General features: G+C 42.7%; 1 protein-coding gene across 1 annotated transcript; it reads right to left on the bottom strand.

The window, feature by feature from the left end:
- Positions 1-2,310: 2,310 nt before the first annotated feature.
- On the bottom strand, positions 2,311-10,806 carry TPH1 (tryptophan hydroxylase 1). Its single transcript, XM_009865393.1, has 10 exons — positions 10,690-10,806; positions 9,510-9,702; positions 8,015-8,115; positions 7,454-7,521; positions 5,808-6,004; positions 5,216-5,351; positions 4,607-4,733; positions 3,487-3,582; positions 2,790-2,923; positions 2,311-2,485 (listed from the first exon to the last, which is right to left on the bottom strand). The coding sequence occupies exons 1-10, from the start codon at positions 10,804-10,806 to the stop codon at positions 2,311-2,313; spliced, it is 1,344 nt and encodes a 447-aa protein (XP_009863695.1).
- Between the last annotated feature and the right edge of the window lie 3,090 nt (positions 10,807-13,896).

Below are 13,896 nucleotides of genomic sequence, written 5' to 3'. Positions count from 1 at the left end.
GAGAGCGAGGCCTGAACGAAACGGGGAGAACGAGCCCCCCCGAAGGAAGAACGAGTGCCCCCCGCAGGAAGGACAAGTCCCTCCCCCAGGAGACCCCCAGGGCGAGGGGAGTATCCGAACCCCAGGATAAAGCACGGGAAGCTTCGGTCGGAAGCGAGGCCTTTTGTGTTTATTGCTACAGTGCTCAAGTAGAGGGGCTTTTGCTTCTACTAATTACCCATAAGTCATTTATTTCATTGACATTCAAAGCCTCCACAATGGGTTAAAATATTTAAATCATTACTGTTCTACATAGCCAGAAGGTTTGGATGTGTGAAGCCCAACACAGGTGTTGTTAATGCATCTTCTCTGTATCACTTCTAGCAGTTTACTTACTTTTCGCTACAGAAGTGCAAGATACAATTGCTGTTTTTCTAAAGTATTTGAAATTAGAGGCTAATTCATCAAGTACAAGGTTTCCTGCCTGAAATGTGCACAGCGTTCAGATTTGAAGTAACACAGATCTATGTATAGTTCAACAACATAATCCCAACTTTTTTAAAAATGCAACTGAATATTAACTGTTAGCACAGAAGCAGATGGAATAGCACCTCTCTTGCTACTCACTTGTAGGAAAGTTTCTTCTTCAGAAGGACAAAGCTCCTAAAATCTATTTTAAAGTGTAATGTAAGCCATAAATGTAGACTATATTGTAGATCATATTTCTATGTCTTCAAAAAAAGAAGTCACAGCAGGTTAATAGTCACAGAAAAAAAATGATCTAGGCTTGATTTAAACAGTGCACCAGCGACTGCAGGTGTGGCCTACGAGAAAGCATACGACACACAAACTGATTCTCAAGCACAAAAGTTCATGAAAGTCCTTCCAAGTTCCCAAAATCCTGGAGGAGCATCTCCAGTGTCTTTAAGATTTTTATCCATTTTCCCAGCGCCCTTCAGGCCTGCAAATTATTTCCCAATAAGCTCTACCTACAAAGAATCAGTGCCAGCATGCGATAAAGCCCAGCCCGCACATCGCAGATCATCCGTTCCGAGGTACCACATCCCGTACGCGCACGCATCTCGCCATGGGCTCGGCAGAAGCTGCAGCGGCACAGCTTTGTGCGGCTCCGTGGGAGGCTTCCAGCAATGGAGCCTTGAAAGCAGGGAAGTTTGCTACCACGTCATACAGACAGTTCGGCAGGACACGCTTCCCACCACCTGTAAAGTGCTCTCTGGAATTAGATGTACTTTATGCTGCAAGGTAGCTTGCTGCAGTCATAGCCACAGAATTCTTATTAAATGCTTGGGCCTTTCAGTTATCAATTGCTTAACAGGGAACGAAGAGTGTTCATGCCTAGTAAAGAAACAAAATGTACCTTTGTGCAGGTCAATAAAGCAACCAAGCAAATCAATAAGATACTTATTCTTAGAAAAAGCAGACTAGACTATGAACTTCGGCTGTTATTTTAAACTTTGGTGTTATTTTAGAACCAATGAAACTATTCTCAATATTAAATTGCAGTTTGGAAATTGTTTTAGGCTTTGTGCTAAGTCAGTACCTGATGGCTTGCTATATTTTTTGCTAAATTAAGTCAATCAAGAAAAAGGCAAATGCTATTTCTGTAAGGAAAGGTCTTCCCTCAGGTGCACTATTAAGAACAGCAACAAAAATCCTGACTCTCTGAGCCAACTGCAAACCTCTTAACAGAATTAGGATTTCATGCAACAGTGCTGTATCCCTGCCTTATACGAGAAACATGCCAAACAGCACATTTGTAATTCTTTGGGGGCAAGAATGATCCCTTTGAAAGCAGGATTTGGCCCCTCAGTGTTATCACAGTCAACCTCCAGTGATTTGTGTCCCCATGCCTGCATTGTAATCATTCAAGTTTCAAACTCAGTAGCACAGATTTAGAAGCACTGGTTACTACGGCTTCTAGTCTTTAACGTCTGCAGTACTAGAAAATCAGAAACGGACATTTCCCTGTGGCAAATCATTCCATTATTGTCTCATCGGCCACCTACTGCAGCATCTGATCCCAGCCCTGATCCACAGACCACAATTTTGCTCCAGTCTAGCAATATCTCTGCTCACCCACCAGCTTCTCAAAGGCAACTCAGGGCCTTTTTTATCCAAGGGGGATGGAGGAACACATTCTGTAAGGGACTTTACAAAGAGAAAACAAGATAAAGTTATTATCCTTATGGACCATTGACTCTTCCATTTGTAAAGGAGAGAGTTCTGCATACAACACATTACATGCCTAGAAAGAAATGAGTAGGGAGAAGAAAAAGAGTTGCCGAGTGCACTGCACTGCCGAGAGGGGTGTTAAACTTCCAGCTGCTTGCCCATCTTGCTGAGGGCGTCACTGACAATGTCCAGCTCATGACGTAGCTCATTCACCACGCTGGCAATGCTCTTTGTGTCTTTCAGGATCTGCACGCTTTGAGTATATGGATTGTACTTCATGCCAAACGGGCGCTTGATGGTTTTTGCAAACTCTCTATTCGAGTAAAAAAAAGAGAGGGAGTCAGAAACAAAATGCAAATGCATCCTCTAAGCAGCCAGTATCCATCACCAATTTTCTGAACTACTTACTTTCTTAAAAATAGTTGTAACTATTACATAGTTCACCATCTTTCCCACCCAGTACATGCAAGACCAAGCAAATACTAATCTCAGTTTTCCAACACCATGACACATAATTATAAAACTGTGAGAAGAACAAAAGGGTTTGGTGCTACTACTGAGAGACGCATGACATCCAATCTGCTTTTATAAAACAGGGGGAAAAATAAAATCTGTACCTCATCTTCTCCTTTGCTTCTTCAAAACTTTCAGAAACAAAGTAAACCTCCTGGAAAGTTGTAATGAGGCATTCTTGCTTGCAGGTGACCCTTGGATCAAAAGGCTTGACTTTGGCACTGCCAGAGAGTGAGTGCTGGTAACGTAACATATCACCATGTGTCAGAGGAATATCACCACCCAAAGCATCCACAAGGAAGGTGACATGAAGGAGAGTCAATGAAAAAAGATGAAGTGAGACCACATTTAGTGCACCGCTTCTTAAAAATTTTATCTGCAGATGAACAGTGGTTAAAGCTTAACAAACAAGATAACTATAAATGGTCATATTCTGCCAATCTGGGAGAAAAAAGGGATTCCTCAGACATGAGTTTCATGTGTAAATAAGAGCAATATTTTCAGAATCTGGTTAAATCAGCAAGAGCTTTATTCTGAAAATAGTTGCTTGGAACCTAACGCTAAGAAATACCAGCCCGCAATGCTTCCTGTGAAAGACACGGAAGCTGCTCAGCATACATCCAACAGCAGACTGTCCAATAATTATCGCCACAATGAGTTTTCTGAAAGTCTAGTAGGTATGACGAGTTCTCAAAAGAAAGATTTTTAGAACTATATGTCATAAAAACCAGGGCAAAACAGTGACAATAATAATCAGGCACAAACAAAGGAAAGAGGTAAACAAGCAGTAGATATTCTTACCTTGAGCTCACTAATCGAAGAGAGCAAGCCAGCCCCATAAACGCGCAGCTGTCCCTCTTGCTTGCACAAGCCAAACTCTACAGTGAAGAAGTAGCACTGAAACAGAGAAGGGAGTAAAATAATTCAGCCTTCAGCAAAGAGGCTGTGGTGAAGCAGATGGGGGAATTTCTATCTGTAGGCAGTGTCAAACAGTTGCAGCTATCAGACAGTCATCACCGGGTTATCCTTCTCAGATATTTAAAGAGAAGCTAGAATGGAAGGGCAAAGAACCACAGGATTGTGTGTTTCTCATAAGAAACCTTGACACTATAGATCACCCAAGTGGGCTAGAAGCTGTCAACAGCAATAGGAAAATTGAGATGTAAATCTGTTTTGAGAAATATTGTCAGCTTAAAAGAAACACTGGACAGATTGGATCTCTCTGAATGAGTGAAGACATCAGCTCACTGCAGTTTGTTTCTCATTTGGTTAGTGGCCTGTAAAATTAAAGATCTTTAGTTTGCTGGATTTCAGCATTTCTGCAGGTATACGGGGACAAACGATGGTAGATGGCTTAGTTCTGCTTCCTCTGAAGGCAGTAAAAATTTTACCACTTAGCTACACCAGGTGAGGAAAAAAAAATTATACCACCAGTTCTTTCATAACTGGCTTCAATTAGTTTTCATCTAAATATAATTTTAATTTTAAATATTTTTGTCAAAGCATCCAGCAACTGATATCCAGGAAATAAGATCACTTTATATTTTAATTTCTTGCTAGGGCTTACCACATTCAGTGAGCATACCGTATCATTTCAATTTATTCTGCACATTGAAGAGGTAGATTACTTTTAAAATCGTTGATTCATGTTCACAGAAGAAAGATCTTGACACCAGAAGTTGCACCCTTACTTGACAGCCAAGGGAAGAACTACATCAATCCTATCAACCTTAAAATGTACTTTTTTTCCTAGCATGGAGAATTGTTATATGCTCTAAAAGCCAAGGACCAATGAAACACATAGGTCTAGCAGCTGGTGTGGCTCATGTTGACATGAAGCTCCAGATTTATTCGATGGAGTGGGATCAGCCTAGTAAAGCACGAAGCTTTCAATGGGTTCACCAGGCACTCCAACACTCACTGTTGCCAGTTTTTGGACAGCCTCATCTGATGCCCCAAGTGATGCAAGACCAATTTCCTGGGAGAACTGAGCAAAACTGGGTTCAGCCAAAAGAGGGACGTGGCCTAGGAGCTCATGGCAGGTATCGCTGGAAAAAGAAACAAACAAGAAATCTCATAATCTGTCTTTGTGGTAGAGTGAAAAAGCAGCACCGCTGAACAATGTCTTCTGTTAAACTGTTCAATATCCAGAAGTCAGAAAAACTCCAGTCATGTTTAGCTGGAAGCAACCAACTCTGCTTAAGTACCTAAACTCAGATTTTCAAATGAAGCTGCCTAAAATGAAGATCTGAGCTCCACATTTGTGAAGCAATTGAATCTTAAACTGACCTGTGCCCAATGACATCAGTAAGCATTCTCCAAGAACATGATATACCTTTGAAAACACTCTACTTATGAAGGTGGCACTTGAGCATGCTAAAACTTCGTTACATTCAGCGTGAAGGCTGAGTCTTCAGCACTTTAAAAAAAATTTTATTGCTGGTGTTCCTGAACAGCTTTTAAGTAGTTTGGCTCTGGGTGGCAAGATTCAAAACTCTCTCGAATTCTACCCCAAGATTAAATGACTCACGGCTCTGGTGTATAGAGAGGGTCCGAGCTGTGTCTAACGTATTGAGTGCAGTGAAAAACTCTGAATGCTAATCCTGCCAAGAAATCTCTGGGCGACAGATATCCAGCAACGGGGCGAATGGTGAAACCTGTGCGCTCTGAAAAGGAATGGAGAAATTGTGCATTATTTTAGGTAGAATTGCACAATATTGTCTCACAATGTTGTCTTCTTTCCTGCAACAACTTTGGTAAAATCCACAGCACTTCTTTGGCTCAAGAGCATCTAGGAAAATTAGGCATGATTAGGAAAATTAGGCCTAAGCTTGAGAATGACCAGCATTTAGTAAAAGTGCCCTTAACTCTGTGTCAGTGGATCTCCTATGATGTCCTATGATAGAGCCAACCCAATACAGCCAGTATCTCTTTATCCTTACACTCTCTTCAGAGCTAGCATGGCCCTTCTAATATCACTGTCAGTATATATTCAAGAAGCACAGAAGCCAAAAGGCCTCTTAATGGATCAGAAGCAAAAATGACCCAAGGATGTTTTCTCGTGCCCACAAAATAGGAATAGACCTTAGTTCCTTTTTGTGTAAAAAAAATGAGCATGTTACCTTTCAGGAAGCGTGACACATCTTCCAGCTGGGGGATATTGTCTTCCCTGTACCCACAGTATTTGGTGAGCAAGGGCAAGTTTTTAAGGTACTCTCTGCAGGCATGACTTGGATAAAGCTTGTTAAGCTCTCGGTACACAGTCCCCCAAGTCTTGATCTCCTCCTCAGTGAATTCAATCTTGGGGATTGGGTCACCACTACATGGAGAAGAGGAAGAAACGATATTCTTTGGTAAATGACTAATACCAGATGACTCATTTACCTACTACTACATAACATCTATATAGCTGTGACACCTGGTGAGGGTGCGTTAGGCACTCACTGTCAAACACACAGTGTAATCCCATCTATGCCCTGGAGAGCTTTTAGCCTAAGGGCTTGCTCTCTTTTCAATCAACTAACAGGGATCTTTGCATTCACCTCCCTGGAGCCTGAAAGCTTCAGTTCTGTAAACAGCTTTTTAGGTGTTTAATGCTGAGCATAACATTTAAAATATCTGCACAACCTTCACAGCTTCAGGAGCTGAGAACACACCCTCTTCTCTCTTGGACTTCCCTGTCTGCAATTACCTTTAATTACCTTTTTGTGTTAGAAAAAGGTAATTCCCTGAATTAACAACGTATTGCATAGAAGCAGCTAAATATATACATCGGGTAAAAATCATACTTCTATGCAGAGGAGATAAGCATCTGTCTGAACATATTAATTATAGTCCGTCTCGGCTATTTAGCCCTCAGAATATTGATTAAAGTGGATTATAGCAAGGGTGTGACCTAAAGCCCACTGAAAGCAATCGGAGTGTCACACTGAGCTTCCGCTGCCAGGCAGGTAACTGGCACGGCAAACGCCTTCCCAAATGAATCTCTGTTAACAACATACTAAAGAGTAACCGGCTCTGTGCTGTGGTAAACAGTTGCATTAGTGCACAGTGCAGAAGAGCTCTAGATACCCACCATTTCTGGGTCAGTTCCAATTCAGGAACTTGGCATCTAAATCCAAGTAGGCAACAGCAACATGAAAATCATATTTAAAAAAATGTACAGCATTGGGCCATGAACCTTACTGCTTTAAGAGCTCCCTCCCCCAAGCAGCATCTCTAAAGACAGAAGGTCTTCAAGTTTCTTTTCACAGAAAACTTCTTATCTACCCATCACACACACTAGTTCGAACCAGGAAAGAAAATTCAAGTATTAACACTAGCTTAGAGAGTTTACACTCAGTGCCAATGGGCTATACACTGAGTTTTGCCTGCCCTCCCTCTCCTCACAGGAGACCAGTTTGCCCTAGGCCAGCCAGTATGTCCTGGCACACGCAGCCGTGCAACATGCGTCGTCCACCCTCTTCCTTTGTTGCACCCATTTCCAGAGAAGGGAGGGACTGCAGAGCCCAAACGTGCCGCGTTGCAGGAAGCCCAGCTGCAGACGAGCAGCCGTGGCACGGCCTCTGACTGATCAGCTGTACAATGGCCTAGATCTACCTCCTCATCTGGCCTTACACCTCCCTTCGTTTTACCCCCTTGGCTCTGATTCCTGAGCCAAGCACATCTCAGTGAGATCTGAGCCCAGGGAAGGTGAGCTCCTGACAGTCCACTCTGCTGTTATTTCAAGGCACCCGGAAGGCTTTATTCTGGAAGAAGTCAAGCTTACTGTTTGTAGTTCATAGCCAGGTCTGCAAAATACTTTCGCCTCTTGCGATAGACATTGTCTTTGAAACCCTGGTGTGGGAAAGGAGAAAAAACAAGTTAAAGGAGTTTGTAAGCTGTAGTAAATAAACTAATCTAAAACAAGACACATGAAATTTCTTCAGCTAGGAAAACTTAAAAGGATGCTGTGTAAGAATGAGAGGATAGGGTAGGAACCACTTTGTTTGTTCTGGCAACAATAAGGAAGAAAGAGGAGGAACCAAGCCTGCCTCACAACAGCTTTTCCTTTTTTCTTTTTTTTTGTTTTGTTTTCAATTTGTACAGGTCCAGACCTGAAGTTCTCATGCAAGTAAGCCTTGCACAAAGGTATGGGAGCCAAATTCAGTGATAGCCTTGCATGAACTGGGGAAAAGGCATGAAACCCCCAAGAGAAGGCGCTCAGACTCAGAAAGGCACTGCTAAGGTGAAGGAGAGGGAGGAGGAAAAGCTGCAATTTTTTCAAGTAAGCCCCACAAAGTATGTTTTCACTAAGGATTGGGTGTAGGGAGAAAAAAAAAATACTTACTGGATGGTCGGCATCCAAATCGGACCCATACATCAGCACTCTGTTGGCACACTTATCCAAATCTGAGATCTTCTTTGGAAACCAGGGAACATTCTCCATGTCTAGGGAACGCATGGAATCCACAGTTATTAATAACGCCGCACACGCTGAGGGAGGAAACGCTACTTTCAAGTACGGCTATGGCGGTTACAAGCGAAATCTATAAATTAAGAGGGCATGAATAAGACAAGGGAGCGCGGTGCCTATCTGGCACCAGCCTACAGCTCACACTTCCTCCTCTGTCACTGCCTCAGCCTGCAGAGCGCACAGCCAGCTCACACGCGTCCAGGGGAGGAAACAGTTAATGTGGGTTTTCAGCGGCCCTCAGCTGTTATTGCTGTGGAAGCAGCATCTCAAGGCTCCCACGGAGACAAGGCCTCCCTGTGCACACTGCTGGAAATCTTCTCTTCTCCCTTGCACCTTCATACCCTAGAAGTGATTTGCCTGCGGCCCCTGGGCAGAGCAGGAGCAGGTTTGTGTCCTCCCACCGTGCTTTACTGACCATGGGAAAGAAATGTTGCTCTGTGGTTATGTACCTCAGAAGCATCCAGCTTTTCTGAGGGGTTTGTAGGGAAGAAGAGGAGGCGGCCCTGCAGCCTTAGGGAGATGCTTCATTACAGTTTTGCTACAGGCTACTTTTTTTTTTTAAGCCCAAGAGTTTTTAGCCAAGCTCTTGACAGACTGTTTCATACACTGTATTTCTGCCCTGATGCTCTCCATTTTTCTGTAAAAGGACCAAGGGAGGTTTTAGACCAAAATTCCCCTTGCCTAGAGCTAAAGTAAGCTGTTTTTATCCAAGAACACCAGATCTCACCTTGCCCTAGCTAGCAGCATGTGCATAGCACAGTGGCTGAGAAACACAGAGTAACAACTCCCTGCTGCCCTGAACTTCAGGCACTTTGTAAACTAGAAGCAAAGGAAAAGATGCTGTGAAGCATCCTGAAGTTAAAAGGCACCTCTTTCACATGAGTAGAAGCACCATTTAGGATGAAGAGTGCTTACAAAAAGTAACTAAATAAATCAAGAGCAACATGAGGAAATTGGAGAATCCATCTCCCACCCTCTCCAGTGTCGGAACCTGTGAGTATTATGCCTCTCGCATCACAGCGCGCAGTCCCCAGCCAAGCCTCACGTTCCGACTTTGCTTACGTGCTGGCCTGCGCTGGCCTGTGCAGATGCAGGGACTCCAGGCGATGCCAGTCGTGCTGCACCGAGAACGGTCAGGAGCACAGACACGAGACACACAATTTTTGCACCAGCTTGCACCAGCCTCTCTTCCCAGGCGACAGTGGCCAACACAGCCCTGCTCACATCAACCAAGCCACACTCATTCACAGCACAGAAGCATAAACCTGGTGGCCACTAACTGAAAACACTACACAAATGCAAATGTGGACTCCAGAAAAAGGTTTCAAACCAACACACTGAGAAGCGCACTTCTGTCAGAATTGCCTGCCGTACTTACCGTCTTCCTGGACACTGAAATGCTCTGTCGGGTTCATAGAGACAACATTGACGTGGGATTTCAGGAGCTGGAAAATCTCATTCAGTTGTTCCCCATTGCTGTCACAGTCCACAAAGATCTCAAACTCAGAATTTCGCCTCTTGGACTTCCGTGACTCAATGTGTACCAGATTTACATGCTTCTCCTGTTTTATACAAAGTAGTGTTTTCAAACAAATTGACTAAAAACAAGTCACTAAAAAGTGGAATTTGTTTTTCAAATGAACATTCTACTGACATGGACTATTCACCACCTTTGTGAAGCTATCTTAGTTAATTGGATCTCTTGACAGCACTTTGCTTATTGGGGCGAGGGGAAAGGTTTGATTTTAAAAAGCCCCCCCCATTCAGAAGAAAATGAAAGAGAACTTGCGTTCCTCCAATTTCATTTACATTTAGAAAGCACAGAAAGACACAGTCAGGAGGTTTAAATTCAGAGACCTTTTTCTTTCATCCCTCCCATAGGAAGCTGATTAGCAACTGGGTCTGGGGAAATCCAGCAAAATGCCAATCAAGTCACCATGTAATTATCTCACAAGCAAGCAAGGGATTTAAAAGCAGTAATCTTCAGGGCATAAATCTAGCTTTTATTTGAGAAATTATTTAATCATATGTCTTATAGCAGCAACTGAGACAAAAACCCCAGGCCAAGACACGCAAGGCCAGATGGCAGAGCACAGTGGCACTGCACGTACTCCTTGCAGGACACCAGGACAGCCACGGAAGGAGCGCAGCTCTTCAATCGCGGCCTCTCTGTCAACCTCAGCCCAGCCAGGCAGGGTGACGAGGGCGCAGGGCAGCACCCCAGTGTCTGCCGGCCATCAGCGGGAGCTTCACATCCACTTCTCACATGCAGCAAACAATGAGCGTCCATCCTCTTTTCACAAGGGGGAAAGGCAAAACTCTCTCATCTTTGGCTGGTGCAGATGATACATTTTGTGGAGATTTTTAGCCAACCAGTATCTGATTTCTGAGGCATAAATTTGCCTTTTTGGGCAATTTTGGGTGCAAAGGGGAAGGCAGGTTAGGAATCACATCCTTAATAAACAGATGTAATTAATTCTAGTGCATTCCAAAACCATCCTTACAATTTAAAAATACAGAGCTGCTGTAGCAATGTGATTATTACATACCTGAAAGAGTTTTAATGCTTTTACAAGTCCTCCAACTTCATTCTTCAAGGAAAAAATTATGGCTGTTCTTCCTCTTTCAGATGCATGGTTTTCATTCTCTTTATTATCTTCAATCATCATGTAATTTGACTTATTTAGCTAAATGCAAACAAGCAGAAAGATTTTTCTGAATGGCTAGTAGCACAAACAGTGTAGAGTTGTACATTTCGGTTTGCCTTGGGGCAATATTGTGGCAATAGGAATACAAAAGACGGATCAGGATTTGGTAGATCAGAACTGAAAAATCATTGCCTTTTTTCTTGCTAAATAACAGTAAAGCACGGGGTTTTTTTACAGAGAAAAGAGACAAAACCTAAGGAGTTAAAAAGTTATGCTGACCCGAACCTGTTGACTATAGAGGCAGTCCCATTCTTATCAATCACAGCCAAGCTATTCCATCTGTCAGGTCCCCTAATTCACATGCCAAAGCCTTATCATATTCACCCAAATTGCACACTAAAATTTTTCAGACAACCGACACTGTACAACCACATGGTTTTGTACCTTACATCTCTCTCTTGACTTCTGAAATCAGTGGATGTCACAGACCATATTCTTAGCCACATGTAGCGAGGCCATAAGTACGGATAATATAGAAACAACTAAGAATGTGGAAAATGCAAAGAATAAATAAAAGGCTTAGAAGCAGAGGCTGTCTCCCACGTCTTCAAACGTTGCAAAAAGGAACAAAAAAAGGTGAAGGTTCTGAAGGAGCCAGTGAGAAAGGAGTGAGGAATAACGACAGCACATTACTGCTATTTGGAATTATTTTTTTGATCTGACACAGCTTTTAAAAATATAAATCACCAAAAGGACCAAAAAGAGCAAAAATAAAAACGTAATCAAAATGCAGCAGTTCCATCGATTCTCCTTCTACAGTCTCTCCAACTTTAACCTCTTTAACATGGATAATGCTGAACAGCTAATTATTTATATCTATAATAGGCAAGTTTAAAAATAAAAACCAGATTTTACCTATCTTTTATCAAAATCTTCCCATTTACTTTTTGGATTACAAAGGTAATCTGCCTAACAAAATAATAATAGTTTCCTTTTATGTTGCGTGTTTTACAACAAGGCAGATAGATATTTGATGCTGCTCTAAGAACGGTTACCAGACGTGAGCTCTTTGGGGTGCCAAGGCAGTATCCCAAGGAAGAGGTCTTGCTCCAAACCTACTGATGCTGGATTTCTGGCTGGGTCCCCACCTCTAACAAGTATAAGCCTGGACGACAGTGTCAGTCCATCACACTGCTTCAGATCCAGCAGAGCCACCGATCTCCATCGGCTTGAGTCCAAATTCTCTGCTGAAGGCGGGTGACAGGACCTAATCGAGGTTCTGCCGAGCAGCCTGCAGGTGTCCCAGATCACTTCAGCGCGCGGCAGGTCAGGATCACAAGAGCCAGGACCCAGCACCGAGCAAGGGTACACCAAGCAGAAAAGAAAAAAGCTCAAAACCCCACAATTACATATAGGGTATTGGTTCTTTTCCCAAGTGCAGAGATCGCCATTTGTGTGAGCCAAATCCTATCCAGGTGATGCTGCTGTAGAAGAAGCTGGAAGCAAAGAAGTCTCTGAAGGGAAAAACTGTTTGGCTGGTTCATACACATGGCTTACAGGCAGCATATTGGCTTGATTCCATGTTCAGAATCATTGACTTAAGACCAGCTTAGAAGGTTTGGCAGTTACCTGCAGTACTGTGAGCTGCACAGCCAGGACAAATGACAGGCATCGGAGAGTAACGTTCTCACTTCGTATTTCGCTGGTTCAACTAATGTTGTGGTTAGGATCAGGTGATTACATTTATAAAGTACTGTGTTTAAGAGATCAACACAGAAGATATAACAAAACGCAGTGTGTTCTTACATTAAGTTCAAAAATTACCTCTAGCTTCAGAATTTGAAAAAGTTGGAGAAGAGAAATCCAGATGCCTATAATGCCAAGTGCACACACTTGTATCTTTAACTCTAAATCAAGATTAATCTTTTGCTTTCAATTTAAAAATGGACTGAAAACAGGTCTGCATTAATGCAGCAAACATTTTGGTGCAAGACACGAGAAAACAGTAATGCAAAACCAAATCCTCTCCTCCAACAGCTGCACCTTCACTTTCATTTTATTCTGTGTCAGTAACTTGGCTCTCATCAAATCTGTCACTTTTTCTTTGTGCGGTAATTTATGAGCTTTTAGGAGGGTGAGCGGGAAATGAATATTCCATTGATGTTTGTTTTTAATGATGCAAACCATCAACTGATTTGCCATCGACCTTAATAAAAATACACAAACACAGGGATACTCTAAAGCCCTTATTTAAAGAAGATATCTAGGTGTTTTCTGCTTAAAGATTGCTCTTTTTTGGACCCCATAGCAATTAACTTCCCTTTCTCTCTCTTCCCAAAGAATATTCTCCATCAAATAGATATTCAACAGTGCATATTTTATGCTTTAATTATTTAGATTAGATAGCTGAGATGTCAAACTATCCAAACATATTCATCTAAAGGAAATTACATTTGGAGCCCTAAACTGAAGAATAAAAAAATCTTTTAAAAAAATATAATCGATACAGATTGTCGTTAATAGTACTCAGTAAAAAGTCTCAGCAGGCATTTCATACCCTCCTCCCTCTCTAACCAGCTGCTCACTTTCTCACTGTCCTTCTCACACACTTCTTAGCGGGGAGGGAGGAAGACACGATCTTGCAAGTGACCACAACGAGGTATCACATTACAGGGAAATTTTTCAGCCACGCCAAAGATCTTCTCGAGATTTAGTTCTCAGACACCAAACCGAAAGTCGTGCTGAACAGTTTGCTGGGCTTCCAAAACAGATCCGAGGGAGGTAAAATAATCTTTTGAGAAACTCAGTTTACAGTCAGCGTTCTTCTTTTCTCAAGGAATTCTACTGACTCTAAGTTGCACAGGAAGTGCAGCCAACATATAAGCACCGATTTCACCTGCTCTTCTCTGCTGTGCCGAGTGTATTCCTATAGCAACATCAAATAACCCAGGAGAGGATCTCCCTGGGCCATATCACACCGTCTCTCTCCTAAGCAACGGCGCACCAAACTTCTGTTCCGCCTTCCTTTCGCCTCCTCGCTTTTGAATTTGAGCGCTTTTTTCCGCCCTGCCTTCAGCCCAGAGGCAGCAGCGCAGCCCGTCCCGCCCC

Source organism: Apaloderma vittatum, unplaced genomic scaffold (assembly GCF_000703405.1).
Source record: "Apaloderma vittatum isolate BGI_N311 unplaced genomic scaffold, ASM70340v1 Scaffold17162, whole genome shotgun sequence".
NCBI classification, from domain to species: domain Eukaryota; kingdom Metazoa; phylum Chordata; class Aves; order Trogoniformes; family Trogonidae; genus Apaloderma; species Apaloderma vittatum.
Note: the sequence above shows the minus strand (reverse complement) of the source record. Positions and strands in the feature narration are given on the sequence as shown.

Excerpts from the sequence above, each read along its gene's own strand:
- TPH1 (XM_009865393.1), bottom strand. The coding sequence starts at position 10,806 with ATGATTGAAGATAATAAAGAGAATGAAAACCATGCATCTGAAAGAGGA. Across the intron at positions 4,734-5,215 it reads CCTCTCTATACACCAGAGCC|CGATACCTGCCATGAGCTCC; the intron begins GTGAGTCATTTA and ends TTCTTTTTCCAG. Across the intron at positions 2,924-3,486 it reads CTTCGATTAGTGAGCTCAAG|CACTCACTCTCTGGCAGTGC; the intron begins GTAAGAATATCT and ends TTACGTTACCAG.